Source organism: Stegostoma tigrinum, chromosome 19, assembly GCF_030684315.1.
Source record: "Stegostoma tigrinum isolate sSteTig4 chromosome 19, sSteTig4.hap1, whole genome shotgun sequence".
Classification (NCBI taxonomy): domain Eukaryota; kingdom Metazoa; phylum Chordata; class Chondrichthyes; order Orectolobiformes; family Stegostomatidae; genus Stegostoma; species Stegostoma tigrinum.
In genome coordinates, this window is record NC_081372.1 from 33,052,615 (window position 1) to 33,074,762 (window position 22,148).

Sequence of the window (22,148 nt, forward strand, 5' to 3'; positions counted from 1 at the left end):
CTTACCTCCCTAAGCTTGAACAGGCTTCTGGTGAGGTAAGGAGGCTTACTTCCAAGAAAGGTCAAAGTCTGATTGCAGTTTGTAAATCTCTCAAGTGAACAATTGAGCTTGTTTTAATGCATCAGAGTTAATCCTTTATCAATCCTTGCAGGCCTGCCACCGATCATTGATGGGGCGACCTCTCATGTCAACATGACTGTCGACAATGTGTATTTAGAGCATGGTGTTGTCTATGAGTATGTCAGTACAGTCGGCATAAAATGTCATGTCAAGGAAAAAATGATGGAGCCTAAGGGATGCTTCAATTTAACTGCAAAGGTACAGGTTAATTATATTTAAAGTATGAATTCTCATGCATGTTGTGAGAAATTTTATTTCCGTTATCAAAAAAGATCACATAAATTGCAACTATGGGTTGCATAATAAAGATAAAGGGCTAAGAAATGGCTTAAACTTCAAAGCCTCACTTTCAGATGACAGACTGTAGTCTAATAAGTCAAAGTAGGTCTACAAATTTCAGTGACCATCACTGAACTCTTAACACAGGGCTGTTCCATTTAACTGCATTAGATTGAATACCAACTATTCCTGCCTTCTGAAGGCTATCTTGGAATTATGAAATCGTATTTTAAAACATTATGAAACCAATGAGCAATATTAAAAGAAGTGGTCCTATCTAAAATTGTAGTACATTTTACTAAGTCGATTAGTATTTTACTAAGTCAATTATTGCCCACTAAATCTTTTTACTGAGTCAATTAGTATGATTTCTTTTAAATTCCTTCAAATTTAAAGTCAACATTTGTCATCAGCAAGAGTTAATCCATGCTGATGAAAGACCGAGTGGAGATGAAATAGCTATCTTTTTGGCTGAGGAAGTGGTTTCTGGAAGGAATAGACAGGATAGAAAATTGTGGAGCCCCAAGTTAAATCATTTTATAAAGACTTTACTTTGCCTCCAGATTAGCATAGCATAGCATCTACATTTCCAAACCCTTTCAGGCTTGGTTTCAATATGCTCTGTGAAAATGGCCAAAAACTTATTTGCTGCGTAAGGCATTCTGGTGTGGTTACAAGGTGAACATTATTAGGCATGCGATTACGTAGAAAATAGGAGCAGATATCAACCATTCAGCCCACTGAATCTCCTCCAATATTCAACATGATTATGGCTGATCATCCAATTCAGAAACTTATTCCTGCTTTCTCCCCATAGCCTTTGATCCCGTAAGCCCTAAGAACTACAACAAATTCCTTCTTGAAAACCTTTACTGTTTTGACATCAACTCCTTTCTGTGGCAGAGAATTTCCCAGGCTCACTGCTTTCTAGGTGAAGAAATTTCTTCACATCTCAGTCCTAAGTTCCTATCCCACATCCTTAAATTGTGACCCCTGGTTCTGGATCCTCCAATAATCTTGGAACATCCTTCCTGTGTTTACCCTATCTAGTTCTGTCAGAATTTTATAGGTTTCAAGAAACTGTACCCCTCATTCTTAACTCCACTGAATATAACCCTAATCACTCCAGTCTCTCTTCAGTGTTGGTAAGTTATTTTGTTTCTGTCATGAAGGGAGTCCGAATGGTAGCAGTGTTGTTCCTCAATTATCGATGACATTTCATTGAGTTACTCTTTGTTATTGTTTGAATCAAAGATCTTCCCTACTCTGATTTCTCCACCATAATCCCTGGCTCCCCCACCCCCACCAATATTCTGCAACTCCCTTTCCCACTTTTGATCGTACTTCTCTCAAGTTCTTGCACAGCAGCTGCTGATGCAAAGCCATGAGCAAAGACACTCCATTGCACAAGTCGAACCTTTACAAGATAATTACAGTAACATTTCAGACACCAGGTTGTTATCAAAACTCCCGGAACACGTCCAACAAACATTGGCAACCCTCCTGGAATTTAGTATCACTTAGCAATTAGCATGTGGTTTCATTCTGTGAGGAAATGGATGAGTTTGATGATCTTGCCAGATTGTTTTGTATTTGTTGCAATTGCATATATTCTATTGCTTTCAAGTTTTGCCAGCTAAAATTATATTCCTGCTGATGAAGTGGTTTTGATTGATAAATAATCAAATCCCATTTGTTTATTGGTAAAGAAGAACTCTATTCTGTGTCATGTTTATAATGAAAACATATTAAAGAACATTATTTCATTGTTTGAAATACATTCTTAACTGACGTTACTTTTTTTAAGATTTTGGAAGCTTTAGCAGCAGATGACCGTCAGTTTGTAAAGAACTGCAGAGGACTGATATCTTCTAGGAATTCTCTCATCTTTAAGCCTCAATTGGAATTCAGCCAGCTGTGTGAGACCAAGCTTGATACCATTGGCCAGAGAATTTCCAACTATTTGAAGGTAGATATAACAAAGTTGTTTGCTAAATTATAGAATATGACCAGTAACATCTGATTAGTATAAGTATCAGATTCTATGGATTCTGCAATCGTACATTCTTATCATTGTTCAGTGTAGTTAAACAACTTGTTGTATTTGTTCTGATTTTGCTTCAGTTTTCCTAAAGTTGTTTTTGGCTTTGGTTGGAGATGTGTTATTTAACTTCTTTATCATATTGATGCCTCGAGCTGAACGTGTTGATTTACAGCCAAGCAAACTTCTCATTCACTCTGAACACTAAAAGGCCGCCCATTTATTGTAATGCAAAGTCTGTTTTCATTACGTGAGGCTGCAAGATTTTCACCAATATTGGGGGATCACATTCTAAGAGTGAGAGAAAATGTTGCAATATGTTCAGATAAGAATTAGAATTAGGCTTTATTGTCATGTGTTCTCAAGCACTGGGATACAGAAGCACAGTGAAAAGTTTACAGTTATCATTCATTGCACTGTTTTAGGTATAAGGGACCTAGGTACACAAGGTAAAAAGTAGAAAAATAAAGGCATAAGTTAAAAGTTCAACATTATAGTTCTTGTTAGTATAAAATAGAAAATAGGAAATAAAGTTTAAAAGTTCCCAATTGCAGTCTTTCTTTAGCCATGGTCCTGCAGTTACTTCACACTGGGATTTCCTCATGAGGGCTCGATCTGTTCCCCAGTGCTGGGCTCGACTTCTCGATCATCATGCCTCAACGCTGCCATCTTGCCACAGACCACCATTCACACTCACCAGCCACTCAGGTGCCAGTCTGGGCCTTGACCCACTTCTGTGATGCCACTGACCATCAAAGTTCTACCCAGGCACATCAACTGCCTTGTGCCTGACCACCAAAATCCCTGCTCTGGGCCCCCAGCTGCCCCTGTCGCTGCCTCTGGCGCCACGACTGAGTTCCCTTCAGAAGATGAATAGAGAAAAAGAACTAAAAGTAGAAAAAAGTGAGAAATTAAGAAGGAGTGGACAAGCTCTGGCACAGGAGCTCTATTCTGCTGCCATCTTGGAATAAGAAAAGCCTTTTGGTTATCAACTATAGTGCCATAGTAAAAACATTTTTTGAAATTAGCTGGGGAAATCCTTATAAATTTTTAAAATTTACTGTTGCACAAGAACAATGGAATCTCTGTCCCCAATTAAAATAAACTACATGCTGCTCTGTCCATTTAGTACCAAAAATATGATTTTCCATGCTTTCATTTTATGGAAGGTTTACTCAAAAATAGCCCCTTTTATCAGGTATAACAGTAGAAGCAGATTCATGTTTTCTTTTAAAGTTAATGTTGAAAAATATTTAGGGGAAAAAAATGACTTTGACAATGACACAGGAATTGACCTTAGTGCATAGATCTTTGAAAGAACTAGCACAGACACTGTGGCTGAATAGTTAATTCCTGAAAACAACCAAACTAGTCAAGTGCATAAACAAACTCAATTCTGAACTGAAGGGAATTAAGTTCTTTATCATCAAAGTGCTGTCTGTATATACTGCCTGGCATCTTCAAGATGAGTACATGGTTTATCTTCTGTTTAAATTTTGGAAGCTATGGAATCAAGTAGATAACGTTCACAATGCTTTCTTTTATTAAATCCTGTTCTTTGTGGTTGTCTTTAGTTTGCCCAGGAGTTGAAAAATAAAGCATGGCCCTCCTTCAAGCAAGCTTCAACCAAGTTACACCCATTAGACTGCACTGACTTCTGTCCAAGCAACTGTCATATTAATGTAATTGAAGTATCCTGCCCAAAAAGTACTACCTCTCTGGGAAGATCATTCAGCATACGCTTTGGTCGAAAAAATTCTTTCCTTGGCCTGGAACAAGATCAAGGTAATAGAAAATTATTATCCGAAAATTTTAGTTTATTTAGTTTATGATTACATGAATTCCTGTTGAATGAATTGAATTACACCTCATTGACCAACTTCATTACATGTGACAAAAAAGTGATCTGTGTTAGAGTTCCATAATGTTGACAGTCCTCTAGTACCACTCTAAGTTTGTTTTTCGCTTTGGCAAATCAAGATTGTAAATGGCAGCAAGTTAATTACTGATTACAGAATGCGTGATCTCATTCTCTTCTGATATAATCACTCCACTTGATGCTTTTCCAGCAGGCATCACTAGATAATGATCGCAAAAAAGATGATTTCTAGTTTCTCTGGTGGTCAGTTGATGAGCAAATTATAGAATGCATACTGTTTTCATTGTTAATATTTAAAACAAATAGAGATTAAGTATGGGTCCTCTTGGGTTTGTAATGCTGAGTAGCACCCAACTATTTTTGCATTGAGCCTCTGGAAGGATGCATCATTTGGCTTACAAACTTGTCCACAACTATCTCTTCTTTTGTCCAGCTGTGCCTAGTTATCCTTAACATTAGAATGTCATCGTTATTTAGCTATACATGGTAGATCAAGATGCCTTTATTGTCCTGGAGCTGTTATACACTTGTGCTGTCAATTTAAGCCTGTTTTATTCTTCCTGTTTCTGCTGTTGCCCCAACTCACTTTTACCTTTTCATTTAGCACTTTGAAATGGCCTATATTGTCAAAATGTGATAAAAATGCTCCAAGTCCATGTTCCTCATTCAAATTGTATCAGATCTTGTCTGGTCTGCTTTGTGCCAAATGGTCCTAATTTTAGGTGTTTAATTATGGTGTTGTGAACAAAATATGGTGAAAATACTGAATAGGCCAAATAACATTTGGAGAAAAAAAACAGTGAAGATTCTATGTTGATGACCTTTCAACAGAACTGAATTAAGTTAGCGATGTTACAGGTTTAAAACAATTACTGGGATCGGATGTGGACTAAGGTAGCAGGGAACGAATAATAGTGGGTGATGGCAGAAGTCACCAGGGCTGGATGGATTGTTCCTTAGGATGTTCAAGGCGGTCAGGGAGAAGTAGCAGATACTTTGAGGATTATTCTTCAAACCTCACTAGACCCAAGCGAGATGCTGGAGGAATGCAAATATGGTCCCTTTATTTAAGAAAGGTACATAGGACAATATTAAACAATTATAGGCCAGTTGGCCTTATTTCACTTGTGGGCAAATAGTTGGAACCAATCCTGAGATCAGACAAACTGTAACTTAAAATGACATTGACCAATCAGTATGGTCAGCATGGCTTTAAGTTCGGGTTATGCTTTACAAATTTTACTGCACTCCTTGAGAAATTGATAAGGAAGATTGATAAGGGTAGTGCGGTGGATGTTTCTACATGAATTTTCATAAGGTATTTGATAAGAACCCACATAGCACACTGGTCAAAAATGTAAAACCAAGGGATGTAGGGTAATATGTCAAATTGGATCCAAAGTTAGCCTAGTTACAGGAAACAATAGGTATTGGTCCATGGCTGCCCTTGCGAGTTGAAAGCTGTTTCCAGTGGTGTTTCGTAGGACTTGGTGTTGGGACCCTTGCTGTTTATATTATACATTAATGATTTGGACTAGAATATAGGGACACAGTTGGGAAATTTTCAAACACAAGAATTGACCATGAAGTGGAGAGTGTAGAGGGGAACTGTAAGCTGCAAAATGATGTAAGTGGATTGGTGGATAGTGTAGAGGATAGCTATAAGCTCTGAAATGATACTGATGTATTGGTCGAGTGGATAGGAAAGTGGCAGGTGGAGTTCAACTCTTGGTAAGTGATGGCAGTGCAGTTTATGAAGTCAAACAGTAAAAAGGAATACACAATAATCAGGACGGTATATATGAAGTGAGGGATCTTCGCATGCAGGTGCATAGATCCCTAAAGTTAACAGTACAGGTAGATAATGTTGTAAAGAAGGCATATGGAATGCTGTCCTTCATTAGCAGAGGTGTTGAATTCAAAAGTAGGGACACAATGATTAAGGGAGATAAGGGAGATAACCTTCCTCAGCACCTGCCTATGGAACTAGATCATCCCCAATGGACTATAGTCCACATTTAAGCCTTCCCAATTTGGCCGTAACTGTGACCATCACTACATCCAGAACATCGAGACCCTTATGAAGTGATTCTCCCTGCAAGTCCTGAAACACACACTTGCAGCAATGCGCTGGCATCTCCAGGTACTGCAATCCAGCCTACCCCAGCTCAGAGCCTCCCTCTCCCAGACCTGCAAAGGACCTCTCCTGTTTTTTATCCTCTGTAGGATCCACAGACTAAACGCACAGTTCTACTCAGCTTTACTGGACACCAAAAACCGTAAGTACAACAAACTCACTGGCCCCTGCCACCTTAAACAGGATTCCTCCACCTCCCAAATCCCCAGCCTGACCCTGCACCTCCCCCATAATGTTCCTGCCGCCATTGGCCATGAGGCCACTGCCGGAGTACCCACCAATGACGTCACATCTGCCACTGCCGGGTACACCACTTCCGGGATCGCAAACACTACCGCTGCTGTAGCCACTGCCTCCTCTTCTACAACGAACACCACGACCATCACCGTCTCCACTGCTGCTGCCGCCCACCACGTTCCGTCCACCGCTGACGCCGCATTGCCCACTGCTGACGACGCAACTCCGCCCACTGCCGACGCAACCCCAGCCCACTGCTGATGCCAACATCGCTCTGTCCACAGCCTCCACAGCCAACAACCCCAGAGAAGACAGCCACACTGAGCACTGCTGAATTTTCACCATCCCCCCAGACCTCCCGCTTACTGAGGACAAACGGTCAGTCCTCAGAAAGGGGCTCACTTTTGTCCCCCTCCACCCACACATCAACGAATACCAGTCACATTTGAACATTGAGCAGTTTTTCAGCTGCCTCCGCGCTTACTTCTCTAACTAGGAGCCTAACCCTCCCTCCACTGACCCCTTCACCCACCTCCAACACAAGTCCTCCTCCTGTACACCACCCCAGGCCTCCTACCCTACCTCGACCTCTTTATCTCCAATTGCCGTCGAGATATCAATCGCCTCAACCTCTCCACCCCTTTCACCCACTCCAGCCTCTCACCTGCAGAACATGCAGCCCTCTGCTCCTTCTGCTCCAATCCTAACCTCACCATCAAACCCACAGACAAGGGAGGCGCAGTTGTAGTATGGCGCAGTGACCTCTACATCGCCGAAGCCAGACGCCAACTCTCTGACACCACCTCCTACCGCCCCCTGGATCATAACCCTCACCCTGAGCACCAAACCATCAACTCCCAAACCATCCACAACCTCATCACCTCAGGTGACCTCCCACCCACAACTCCAACCTCACTGTTCCCCAACCCCGGACCGCCCGCTTCCACCTCCTTCCCAAAATCCACAAACACGCCTGCCCTGGTCGACCCATTGTCTCTGCCTGCTCCTGCCCCACCGAACTCATCTCCAACTATCTGGATTCCATTTTCTCCCCCTTGGTCCAGGAACTTCCTACTTACGTCCCTGACACCACCCACACCCTCCACCTCCTCCAGAACATTCAATTCCCCACTCCCCAACACGTCATTTTCACCATGGACGTCCAGTCCCTACACACCTGCATTCCCCATGCAGGTGGCCTCAAGGCTCTCCGCTTCTTCTTGTCCCGCAGGCCCGACCAGTTCCCCTCCACCAACACCCTCATCCGCCTGCGGAACTCGTCCTCACCCTCAACAACTTCTCTTTCGATTCCTCCCACTTCCTACAGACAAAGGGGGTGGCCATGGGTACCTGAATGGGCCTGAGCTATGCTTGCCTCTTTGTAGGTTACATGGAACAGTCCCTCTTCCGCACCTATACTGGCCCTAAACCCCACCTCTTCCTCCGTTACTTTGATGGCTGTATCGGCGCCGCCTCACGCTCCCACGAGGACCTGAAACAGTTCATCCACTTCACCAACACCTTCCACCCCAACCTCAAATTCACCTGGACCATATCCAACACATCCCTCACCTTCCAGGACCTCTCTGCCTCTATCTGAGGCAACCACCTAGAAACCAATATCTATTTCAAGCCCACCGACTCCCACCACTGAAGAAATTTTTCGATCCCCACCCTTGTCTGCCTTTTGGACAGACCACTCTCTCTGTGACCCCCTTGTCTGCTCTACACTCCGCTCCAACCCCACCACACCGGGCACTTTCCCCTGCAACCGCCAGAAGTGCTACATTTGACCCCACACCTCCTCTCTCAACCCCCTTCTTGGCCCCTAGATGACTTGCCACATCAAGCAGATGTTCACCTGCACATCCGCCAATGTGGTATACTGCATCTGCTGTACCTTTCATGGCTATCTCTACATTGGGGAAACCAAGCGGAAGCTTGGGGACCGCTTTGCAGAACATCTACACTTGGTTTGCAATAAGCAACCGTACCTCCCAGTCGCGAACCATTTCAACTCCCCCCTCCATGTCCATCCTGGGCCTCCTGCAGTGCCATAATGATGCCACCTGAAGGTTGCAGGAACAGCAACTGATATTCCGCTTGGGAACCCTGCAGCCCAATGGTATCAATGTGGATTTCACAAGCTTCAAAATCTCCCCTCCCCCAACTGTATCCCAAAACCAGCCCAGCTCGTCCCTGCCTCCCTAACCAGTTCTTCCTCCCACCTATCCCATCCTCCCGCCTCAAGCCGCACCCCCATTTCCTACCTACTAACCTCATCCCGCCCCCTAGATCTCCCTGGACTGACCTATTCCCTCCCTACCTCCCCACCTATACTGTCCTCTCCATCTATCTACTCCTCTATCCATCTTCGATCCGCCTCCCCTTCTCTCCCTATTTATTTCAGAATCCTCTCCCCATCCCAATTTTCTGATGAAGGGTCTAGGCCCGAAACATCAGCTTTTGTGCTCCTAAGATGCTGCTTGTCCTGCTGTGTTCACCCAGCTTCACACTTTGTTATTTCTGACACAATGATTAAACTGTCGCAGACATTGATGAGGCCACAGCTGGCGTATTGTGTGCGGTTCTGGTCATCACATTACAGGAAGGATATAATTGCTCTGGAGTGTACGGAGAAGATTTATCAAAATATTTTCTTAGCCTGAGAATTGTACCTACCAGGAGAGATCGGAGAGATTGAGGATGTTTTCCATGGAACAGAGAACACTGAAGGGTAACACGATTGAAGTATGCAATATTATGAGGGGTAGAGATAGACAGGAGGAACGTGTTTCCTTTTGCAGAAAGTTTAAAAAAATCAGGGATCATAGATTGAATCTAAGTGGCAGTAGGATCAGAGGGGATGTGGGGAAAATCTTTCCATGCTGTGGGTGGCAGGTGCCTAAAATTTGCTGCCTGAGTTGGTGGTGGACACGCTAAATTCCTTTAAAAAACACTTGGATCCGCACCTTCAGTGCTGTAACCACAGGGCCACGTGCAGGAAGATGTGATTAGAACGGGCATTTTTGGGTCAGCATGGACAAGATGAGGTGAATGGCCTCCTTTCTAAGCATTTCTATGATCTTATTGCCAGTACCTAATGTCTGCAAAAAAAAGGGAGCGACTAAAGTTAGTGTACTGTGTTATCAGAATGTTGTAGAGCACTGAATCAAAATATGATAAACAGTTCTTTGAGCTTGCATTTGCACTTAATTGAAACAAGCTAAGATCAGAGTGGGATGGAGAATCAAAATGGCAAATGACTGGTAGCTGTGAACCACCCTTGTGAAATGACTAGAGATCTACATTAATGCCATTCTCCAGCTTGTGGTTTATCTTCTCAAGAGAGAAAAGACTGCATTATGAGCAGGAAACATGATATCCAAAATCAAAACATGTAAAAGTAAATCACTGCTTCCCTTGGAAATAACACTTTGGATCTTGGATCGTGGGAAAGGCAGAGGTGACAAAAATTTGATATGTTATGGGTAAGTTTAAGTCTGAGATTGGTAGAGTTTTGCTCGACTAGGATGTAAATTGATGTGGAGCCTGAGTAGAGTTAAAATACAAATCAGCCAGTATTTATTGAGTTCTGAGGAAGGATCACCTGATCCGAAACATTAACTCTGACTGATTTTAAAATCAATTTTGCTCCCAGACCTGCTGAGTTTTTCCAGCAACTTCTGTTTTAGTTCCTGATTTATAGCATCCACAGTTCTTCCAGTTTTTATTTGAGATTTAATGAATGGTGGACCAGGCTCATAGTACAATAGTCTACTTCTTCTCAGTTACGTTTACAATATAACAATTGGACCTCCAACTTGTAGGTTAGAAATTTTCTGCAGAAGATAAGATTTTGCAGCAAAAATATAAGTTCAATTGTTGAAGAAATCTTGAAAAGCGGGGAAAAATAGCTATCCTCAGCCTGTTAATTGTACATGTGTAGGAATGAAAATGATCTTTGAAACAGTTCATGGAAATGGAGAACGTTTTTTGAGGATCAAAATTTTATGGAAAATATGATTTCAAGTAAATTTTTGTCAGAGGAAAATATGATCTTATTGAGTTTTTTTTCTTTTTACTGGCCATTTTTATTGAACATAATCTTGAGTAATAGCTAAAAGACTGCTCAAAGACAAATCATGTGAATTTAAATTATTAAACTTATCCGTATTATTAAACTTATCCATATTATTAAACATTGGATTGATTACATGCTGTTTTTCTTTCAGAAGCAGTTCCCTTTTCTTGCAACTTGGAGTTAATTCTCAAAAGTTGAAAATTGCATGGTTCTGAACAGAACCAGCCTAGCCTAGTTATTGTCTGAGCCAGGCAGTTAATTGGACCAATTCTGATTAGAAGTGCAGGAAATCCAAACTATCAGTTGAGAGACCTACAGCTAGGGTTCCTGGCTGTTGGTTCCGGCTGTTATATTTTCTGATGGAGGGAAAGTCCAAAAAATCCAATGGAAAGTTCACAAAATCTTGTAAACATACTTGGGACTAACCCCTAGCCCATGACTTGCTCCCTTCATACTTCATAATCTCAATCTAGTCAGTGGGCAAAAGTCTAGCTGAGGGAATATAATGAGGGAAAACATAAAGTTGTTCATCTTAGTAAGGAGAATAAAGAAATACTATTACTTTAACGGAAAATGACTGCAGAATTCCAAGGCTCGGAAGAATTTAGATATTCTGGCTCATGCACCACAAAATGTTAGTGTGCAGGTACAACACCTAATCATGAAGACTCCTGGGGCTGTTGTCCCTTATTATAGGAGGCATCGAACACAAATGAAAAAGTTTTATGCTTCAGGTAGAGGAGTATGGGTGAGATTGTATCTCAATTACTGTGTGTAGCTTGGTCTCCTTGTTGGAGGTAGTTCAGAATAGCTTTTTTAGATTGTTATCTGAAATGAATGAGAGATTGGATAAGGTGGATTTATTTCTATTGGTGTTAGAAGAGTGAAGGCTGATTTGATTGAATGTGATCTTGATGGTTTTGACAAGGTTAATGTGGAAAAAAGTCTTTATCATAAGTCTGTCCAGAAGTTGGTTTTAAAATTAAGGATTGCCCTTTCAGGATGAAGTTGATCGATTTATGAGCTCTGCTTCAAAAGGTAGTGGAGGCTGGCTCTTTGAATGCTTTTAAAACAAACGTAGCTAAATTCTTGCCAGGCAGGGTAGTCAAAGACTGTGGAACTGGCGGGAATGTGGAATTCGAAACGCAAGCAGATCAACCATCGTTTATTGAATGGCTCACAGGCTTGAGCAATGAACCTTCGGGGAGGGGAATCTGGTTTCCAGTACAAATTTACATCAGCTTTGTGCGGCACTATACCACTGCCAGAAAAAGTGGCTAGAATTGGCACCTGCCTCAATAACTTTGCCGTGGTTGAAAGGTTTTGCCCCTTCAGCCAAAGAAATAGCTTCCAAGTAGGCTGGAGAGCCAATATAAAGTTTGTCTATCCACCTTGTTTTGTTATGGAAGAGGGATGGGATAAAGGACTTTAATACTTACACTTTTGATTTCTTTTTTTGAGATTTGTGCATTCGCTCAAAGAGTAAAAGCATGGAGCTATGTTTTGCTGTGAACAGCAAAGACAAAGATATACATCATTATTATCATGCTGCACCTAACTAGGAACCATAAATGTTCTCAAAATTTTGAGATCCCAGCTAAGTATTTAGAGGCTAAAAACACATTATTGAACAAGCATAATTACATTTAGCTAGTTAGAAAAGTAATATAACCTGGAATATATATACAATTTATATTTTAAAGTATAGAATTATGCTGAGGTAATTACGGGCAACAGACAAACTGGTTAAATACACCATAGAGCACATCAAGTAACTAATATGGTCAAGACATGTCCCATGGATTTCTCAGCATTTCATTAGCTGTTAGTGACACTGTGGATCATCATTAAGTCTCATTTAAACCTTTCAAAAGATTTGTATTTCTTCTCTTCCAAAGACCTAGCTTTAATTCCCTCAAAATCTACTCTATCATAGATTGCCTGAATGACTGCCCATATCTGGTAGCTCACTTCCGCAATTAATATTATTTTCCTGTTGTTTCAGCAAACTGCTCTTCAGCATCTACTCACAAATACAATTTCAGCTTGTGCCTGGACCACTGCTTTCACTAACCTGAGACTGTGTGTGTGCTTCTGTAAGCTTTAAATTTGTTCAGCTGCACCAAGTAACTCCTGCACTTGGGCTTCTTTCACCTCACTCTCTCCTGCATTGAATTATTAAGCTTCTCCTGAATACCCCAAATCTCCCATCGGCTCTGATGACTTTCCCTGTATCCTATTTACGATAATTTATTGCACCTACTAGCTATTAGGACTTCTCCTGAGTTCTAAGTGCACGAAGCTATCAAATGGCTCCTGGAACTTTTCCCTGAGCTCCAACTACACTCCTGCTTATCATTGCCTCTGAGTCTAAATGAATCCAAGCCTTGAACTGCTTTTGATTTCAGAGGTGGGGTGTTTGTCTTATGAAGTGAGATTGAGCAGTTTAGGCTTGTACTCACTGGAGTTTAGAAGAATGAGAGGAGACCTGATTGAGATATATAAGATGCTAAAGGGAATTGACAAGGTTTATAAACAAAGGATGTTACCTCATGGGGTAACCTAGAACAAGAAGTCATAGTTTTAAGATAAGTGATAGTAGATTTTAAACAGAGAAGAGGAGAAATTATTTCTGTCAAAGGTTGTGAATCTGTGGAATTCATTACTCCAGAGTGTGGTAGATAATGGGACATTGAGTAAATTTGAGGAAGAGATGGACATATTCTAAATTAGTAATGGTGGAAAGCTTATGGAAAGTGGGCAGAAAAGTGGAGTTAATGCTAAGATGAGATCACCCATGATCATATTGAATGGCAGTGCAAACCCGAGATGCTGACTCCTGCTCCTAGCTGTTATGTTCTAATATTGATTGCCTTTGAACTACTTTGAGTTATTTATTGAAAATCTTGCAACAAATCCTGCCTTTAATCCTAGGCAGGTATGAATCCAGTCACCATTGTGACAGGCAAATGTAGTAACCACTGAAACATCCAGTTACTTGAATGTTACAGTATTCCCAGATTACTGGTTTATACAGTACAATTAGATGCAAAAAGATGTGGATTTCATCACACCAAATATCTTGCATATCAGTTGCTGTGAGTCATTTCACAGGCTTACCCGTGGAGATTTCTAGTAATTGGGCAGCAAATCTGGTGTTGCATCCTCTATGAATATCTGTGGTATTGATAAGCAGATCAATCAGCAGACCAGTTCTGAACAAGGCGAAGAAGAATATTCATAACATATTATTAATGATGTGACATCAAGTAAAAGGAAATAATTGAAAATTTTGCAATATAAATTTACTTCGAGATTGGACATCATATTTGTTCATGAGAAAATTCCGAGCTAGACGTGTTGGGCCGAGCTTCCTACTCATGAAGGTAAAATCTCACATCCTGAATACATTAGCTGCCACTTTTTCATCTGTTCTTAGAACATGAGTAGCAGGCAATTACACTGAGATCATATCATTCCAGTGATTTCTGAATAGGTTCCATTTGGCAACAGCTCAGCCAATTGAGGAGCTTAACATCACTGATTCCAACTTCTGGTATTCCATATTTACCTTAGTACTAATAGATATCAGAATTTCACTTTTACCCTGTAATAATTTGAGCAGTGACAGAATTGCTGTTGTTAGTGCAGCAAATATTGGGCCACTGACAGGATGCTGAGAATATTCTGTGCAAGGAGTTAACTTATTTGATATTATACACAAGTTACTTTGAGGGATGATTTATTTTGTGCTGTATCCATCTGATAAGGACTAAAGTTTCTTATTGTTGGCATCACCTGTTTGCGCTCGTATTTGGAATTTACACTTAGTAACTTTCCTCATCTGCAGATAGGTTCTGTGCTCCATCTAGCTGAATCTTGCTGTTTGTTACAGAAGCTTTATGTGATTGTAGCTGATTTTGACCATCAAAATGGATTTAGAATTTATTCTTCAGATTGATGCATCAATGTTGTAGGCTGGAAACACTGGGCAATTGCTATTGCTCATTGTGTATGCAATAGTCAATATCAAAAACAGGCGTCAAGTGACATCTGTGGAGAGAAATCAGAGTTAACTTTTTAGGTCCAGTGATCCTTCTTCAGAACAAATATCCAATGGTGCTTTCATCGCTGGTGAAATAGCTGAATGAATATCACTAAATTTTTTTTAATGCAGGAATCATAAATCCTATGAACTACACTCGGCACAGCATCACCACAATGGCAGCACCCCAATGGAAGTGTCTCATAATGGAGGAGGGAGAAATAGATCAACAGAAGAATCCAGAGGAGTTGGTGAATCAGAATGGAGAAGTGTCTCAAGAAAGTGGAGGCTTAAGCTTTCTATTAAAGCAGGAAGACCTGGAGATTCAGTACACTTTCTTCCAGCTTTTTATTAAACTGGAGAACTCTTTGAAAGAAATGAAACAATATGTTATGCAAATAAATGTGTAAGTAATCAGTGACAATAAATTGAGTATTAATCATTGACCATTCTGCAAAGCTGAGTATTTATTTGTTGCAATATAATTGCTTATGAATAGTCTGATATTTATTGAATGATTTTGCAGCAACAATAGATTTTGAGAATTGCATGACGTTTTTGTCTTACATTTCGTTGCTCCACTAATCCTCCTACTCAAAATCAAAATTATTTATTTTCCAACTGTGCGTTGCTGATCTCTTTAGAGCTTTTAGAATGTGCTCTGCGAATCCTGGGCTGATATGACTAATTGACTTTTCCCCCCTTTTTTTATGCAAAACCTGCTTTTAAATCTTTCTTTCTTTTAGTTTTCTAACTGGTGGCATTGGATACTGAGCCATTGGTTCGCTGCTGGGTGAGATAATGCTACAGATTAGGGATTAGTTCTGAGTATTTGATTCAATTGGTTCATGCAGCTATTTACTGCTTTAACTGACCTGAACAGACAGCTAACTATGGATCTAATTTTCAATAACAATTCAGAAATTTGATGGTAAAATCACTGTATATTAATCCTCAGAAATGAACAGTGATCATTTTCTTCTACAGTATTGTGTACTTTTGCTACCATTTCCATGGAGCTACTTTGGGTATCGTGTTTCTAAAAATTACTTTTTGGCTAGCCCAATGGGATTTCCAGTGACATAGTTAACAGGATACAAAACTCAAAGGATAGGCATCAATTAAGTTCCAAATTCTGATTTCTGAACTTGGTCCATCAAGAAGCTCCAATGTTCTCTCTGTAGGGTAGGCATCAACTGATGAATATGTAATATTTGTACATTTACTGAATTAAGGTTTAACAGTCATATGAATCAATCTTTCTTATGTTGAATTACAGTTTTTGCCTGTAAGTTGAGACATATGCCATTAAATTACAAGAAGTGGTGCCCAATCCATTTGAAATGCAAGCTGATTATTTCCAGGTGGTTTGACCAAGAAAGGGAAGATTATTTCCACATGCAAAGCATTTATTTTCGATTGGCCAGTAATATTGTTTCTGTCTGCCTGCAGCCTCCTGTCCTCAATAACTGAGCCTGCGCAATCTGAGACTTCGGAGCACAGTTCATCAGACCTCACACTTCACCCATCTGTTCTGATGGAAGAAAATGATATTGACAAAGCTGAACACTGTGGAACAAAAAGGGTCTGCTTTGTGGTGAATGAGGAAGAGCAGGATGACTCTGGACATGACACAACAAGTTATAGGGATTCCTACAGGTACAAATCTCTCAATTTCCTTAATGATATACTAGCAGCCAAGCATTCGTTTATGATGGGTCTTTGAGTGGTTATTTTGTTTAAACAGATATTGTAAGTTCATGGTTTAAGCACAGAATAATACAGCACAGATATAAGGCTTATACCAGATTTTTATCTTCACCTTGGCCACTTTGTCTCATTTCTTTCTCCTGCTTGCTCATTGCACCTCTTAGTATTCATTCCTGAAATTGTGCCATTAACCATTCCCTGGCTGGCTGAAGTTCTTGCAGAATTCTGTTGATCAGGTTTTATTCATCAGCTTCTCGATAAGATTTAATCCTGAGTGATTATAGAACAATTAATCTGTTGGGAAATTTTCCAAGTCTCATATTTGGGCTTCCTCCTAATTATGCACTCTATTTATCCAGATGAGATTGTAAACTCATTTTGTGGGAAATTACTGGTCAAACCAATAAACTACTTATGCATAGCAACCATTGGGACATCAACTTCCGAAATAGTTTACAAGGCGTTTCAAAAGCATGTTTTTTTAATGAATTATTCATTCATAAAATAATTGCTGTCTATATGGTTGTGTATATCTTCAAACTGATAAATTTAATTTGGATGTGGAATAACTTGTAAAATAGGATCCATGATATATTTGAAATAAGAGAGGATTGATTCAATACTTTCATCCAGCCTGATTCAGCTGTGTTGTGCCTGGTGTGTTGGAGTAGCATGAATGTTTCACATTAAGCATGTATTACCTGCAATACCAATTGTAATTCTTCATTTCTACAATTCTGATTTCTAACAATTATTCTATAATGTTTAAAACCTTTGTTGTAACTCTCCCAGCATATGTTCTACTTTTGGGTACTTTGCCAATCTCTTCTCCCACCAGCAGGTACCCCCTTACTCACTGTTATCCCCAACTGGAATTGAACACGCTTCTAATAGTTTGGGACTGTTGAATCATGGATTTAATGTAGTCAGTGTACTTGCTTGCTTCTTATTTTTCCTATTTTTGGGAGTGATGTAAAATTATGCATCAGAGAAGAGACAATAGATAACCAAATTTCATGTTGCACTGCTTGCAACTCTGTCACCCGACTCATTCATACATTGGCAGTTACCCGTAGGTGCAAATAACTGAATTGCTGCCAATTAAATCATGAATTAATGTGTCCTGCCTGTTTTGAAACCCCTGATCACATTGCCAACAGTGAAATGAGCAATTTCATCTGCTATCTCTAATTTTTTAAGTTAAAACTGTTAAATGACTTGAGAACATTATAAGCAGTATTATTTATGAAGTCAATAAGAATTTAAAGCAAAAGTGAAGCATGAAATAGTCATTCTAAAGTTGTTCTTTCAAAAATGCAGACACTACACGTTGAATTAATCAATTGCTCCATTGTGGACTGATTTGAAACAGATTTATTTCTTACAACTTGTTCATGCTTCATGTAGGCTTGAAATACCAGCTGTTTGAAAGTTTTTTTTTTCCACCAGTCTGTGAACAATTTTCTCACGAGTTCAGTTCCAAAAATGAAAAGTTTTTTTTATTTCTTTTTGAAATGTTTGGCTGTTGCAGGTATTTATGCAGAATAGTAAGGTTGAAAGAATTGTTTATTCAGGTGTCCCCTAGAAACCATTTTCCATTAATACAGCAATTTATTCCAGGTTTTCTGGCTGCAAAATATTCCATTATCAGTTCTGAGTTTTGTAACTAATAGTAATAATCAGTCCTAGCACTTGTCCTTCATTTGGAAGTATGAGAGTTATAAGAAATTTGTTGAGTACTATGGAGATCTGAAAATACTAAGCCCCCAACTGCTGATTGCTGTTTGATTTCAGGGTTACTAAGTAGTGGGCTGGGTCATCTCTGCTAACCGTCTTTCCCCCTTCCTTGGTTGTGTTTGTGCCTGGTGTCACTAGAGAGGGAGCACGTGGTGCCCATAAATGCCTTTAGAGAGGTGGTCACCATGGGGAATACAGTGCTTTATTCCCTCCCCATCTCCATTTTGATTTAGTCCCTGCCCACTCTCCCTACCCCACCATCTTCATTTTTCATGGTCTGCATTGCCCATAATGGACTTTACATGTAAATATTTGTTGCATGAATGTATTTACTAATGGTGGACAAAAAAAAGCAAAATTACAGGTCCTGGTGATTTTGGTGGTGGGGAGGTTGCTCAATTGTGTGTGATAACATTATGGGTGTAAAAACAAACCAAGTAATAGGCTTTGCTCATTGTAAAACTAACTTGGGTTATGTAAGAAACAAATAGGACTCGAAGGAAACGGGCAGCACTTGATTTCCGGAAAACTCTGAAAGCACCTACTTCCAAACTATTACTAAATGCTGTTGTCACAAAAGACAGATGAAGGACATTACTTGGCTTATCTGGTTAAACCATCCAGAGAATCTTATAACACTTGTCACAATTTTATTAGTCGTTATTATAGACTGTTAACGTGAACTTGTGGATGTGAATGCTTTGGAGAAGGTTCAAAAGAAGTTTACAAGGATGTTGCTTGGATTGGAGTGTATTAGCTATAAAGAGAGATTGGACAAACTTGGATTGGTTTCACTAGTGTCAGAGGCTGAGGGGCGACCTATAAGTATGAGAGATTTGGATAGGGTAGATAGTTGGGGTCTTTTTCCCAGAGTGTACATGTCAAATATGAGAGGGGGAAAAGTTTAAATGAGTTGTGCGAGGCAGGATTTTTATGCAGAGGGAAATTTGTGCCTGGAACACACTGCCAGGGGAGGTGATAGAAGTAGAAACAATAGCAATGCTTCAAGAGGCATTTAAATGGATACGTGGACAGGCAGGGAATAGAGGAATATGGGCTATGTGTAGACAGATAAGATTAATTTAGAATGGCATCATGGTCAGCACTGTCACGGTCAACAAAAGGGATCATTTCCTATCTTGTACTATTCAATGTTTGCTATTATTCTTGACCACACTGTTTCTATAGCCATTAATTGAAGGAAATATTTAATACTTAATTGTGGATTTGTTCAGGTATGTTGAGCATTTGGGCTCCATTGCATAGGATTTGAATTATTTCCATCAGCACAATATTAAATTTTCTTTTTTTAAGATGGTTAGACAGAAAGTGTGATCACAGCTGTAAGAAACTAGTTTCCAGGTAACAGAGCATTAATATCACAATGTCAACATCATTCAAGGATGCACCTCGGCCCGGTAGTTTACACGTTGGGCCACATTTGGCATAAATGTTAGGTGCAATGTTTCAATCTCTGTGAAGTCGCAAACTTCTTGCATGTCTTATTTACAAAGCATATCAAATATTTCATGGTTTTTTTCCTGGTGTTAATAGATATGCAGGATGAATTATGAAAGTGGTCTTGCTTATTTTTACTATCCAGTTGAGGCCAAGGGTCTTAGCAAAAGTGGGTTATCATATTGCGGTTTATCAAGATAGCAGACCCTTTGAAAATAGATATTTTTACATGATTCCAGATAATCTGCAGGAGAGATTTTTTTTTAACATTTTTCCAGGATGTTTTGAATACGAAGAGATTAGTACTTAATTTAGCCTGAGGGATAATAGTCGTTTTGTTTCTATATTCATGCTATGAAAGCTCTTATTAATTGAATGCCACATAATTACCAATAATGATGCTTCAAGATAATAGTGTAAGATAGGGGTGGAAGTTAGAGAGACCTTGGGTTTAGCGTAAAAGTTTGGCACAACAGCATGGGCCAAAGGGTCTGTACTGTGCTGTACTGTTCTATGTTCTATGTCCTATGTTCTATCTGCTTCTCTTTGTTCTCCAAGTTGCTCTGGTATCCATACCTCAGGCCGTGCGGGGTATGACTGAAGGTACTTTGTGTTTTCTGTTCTATGCCTTATCTTTTGTTTCTTTCAAATGTCAATTATTTTACAATGTGCAGTTTCAAGTTTTCCAGTAATTCATTTATTTGCAAGTAAACCGTACATCAGAAAGATGATCTTGTTTGGAGAAATCTGGATATGTCGCCATTAGTCCTTGTCTAAGTAACATTCAGTATAATAAAGCAACAATTGAATTAATTTAACTTTACACGTAACTACTTTATTTTCTGATACAATCATTATGACAATAATTTGATTACATACCCAGAGGAATAGATAGAGAATGATATTCATAAAATCATGGAATTTCTGTAAGTGTGAAAGGATGCCATTCAGCCCTATGAGTCTGCACCGACCTTCTGAAGAGCATCCCACCCAGATCCAGTCCCTGCCCTTTCCCCAAAACCCTCGCATTTCGCATGGCTAATCATCCTTGATCACTACAGGCAATTTGACACAGCCAATTCACCTAACCTGCATATCTTTTGGCTGATTGTTATAGCCATTCGTGCAGTCTGGGGTATTTTAAGAAATGTAATAAGGAAAAGTTAATTTTATTTTACGCCCTGTGTAGCAGCAGCATAACTGAGCGTGTATTTGTTCATGTTGAATAAGAAAGCAGGAGCATCTTTAATATAACTAGGTGTACAGCTGGATGAACGCAGCAGGCCAAGCAGCATCAGAGGAGCAGGAAAGCTGACATTTCGGTTCTGGACCCTATCTCCGAATCAGCTTTTTTAATATGTTGCCCTCTGGAGGCAAATAGGGGAATGGTGTGAATAAGTTCAGTCATAATATTTCTTAAGCTTACCAAAAGATATTCTGAACTGCCAGGTGCCAAATTGAAGTATTTTACATAAAGTATTATTAAGTAAGTAGAATGGAATTGCAACTGCTAATTACAGCATTTATTTAGGTGTAGGATTGATGTAGTCTTTTGTCATGTTGGCACAATATAAAATTATTGCTGTTTCCAGCCATGACTACACAGTTTCATATGGTTATAAAGGCAATATTTATCGACACATTGAAAACTGAAGTGGTAACTTAGCTGCATCGTGCACAGGATATTAAGAAGTTTGTAGTACCATGCATAGTTCAAGCACATATCTACAGGCACTGGACTTGCTCTGACCTGTGCAAAGCCAGTGCTAAATTCCCTTGCAGCAGCAGCTATGTTTTTCCCTTTTTAAGATTCTCTTGTTGCTGAGCTTTAGCGCCTAGTATATATTGTGAGACATTTTACCACAGGTTTATTTATAGCTTTAATGTAAATCATCTGCTTCCCAAGGGCTAAATATAGTGACATATGTTCATGGTACCCTTTCTGAAAAAATATAAATTGTGACATAAATTTCATTATATCAAATCAGTTTTGTGTAAATCACCAGATTTAAACATTACTGCCTTATATGCTTGTAAATTACTTACTTTATATACTACAAAAACTAATAAACTACTATTGGCTTCAGAATAAAAATCTATTTTAGGAAAAAACTTGCTGAGTTGCCAAACTTTTAGCCAATTTTTTGAACATAATTCAGAAAAATATGTTTTGTTTTGTTAGTTCATGGAAAGTAAATGTTGCTGGTAATGGCAGCATTTATTGCCCATTCTGATTGTTCTTGAAAAGGACGGTGAGTTGCTGTCCATGCAGGGTAGTTACATCTTCAGCTGTATTAGGGAAGAAGTTCTGGGATTTTAACCCAGTTTTAACCCAGTAGTGATACAGTTTGAAGTCACAATGGTGTGTGGCTTGCTTGGAAACTTGCTTAGGGACAGCAGTACCTATGCCCTGCTGTCCTT

General features: G+C 39.7%; 1 protein-coding gene across 3 annotated transcripts in view; it reads left to right on the forward strand.

Annotated features, from left to right (window-relative positions):
• Window positions 1–22,148, forward strand: part of prex1 (phosphatidylinositol-3,4,5-trisphosphate-dependent Rac exchange factor 1) — a 288,042-nt gene that overhangs the window by 237,024 nt on the left and 28,870 nt on the right. For all 3 annotated transcript variants that reach the window (XM_059652808.1, XM_048549909.2, XM_048549911.2), the window contains 5 exons: window positions 152–318; window positions 2,207–2,368; window positions 4,015–4,225; window positions 14,955–15,228; window positions 16,275–16,481. In XM_059652808.1, the coding sequence (XP_059508791.1) occupies window positions 152–318; window positions 2,207–2,368; window positions 4,015–4,225; window positions 14,955–15,228; window positions 16,275–16,481 (1,021 nt within the window). The remainder of the gene's footprint in view (window positions 1–151; window positions 319–2,206; window positions 2,369–4,014; window positions 4,226–14,954; window positions 15,229–16,274; window positions 16,482–22,148) is intronic.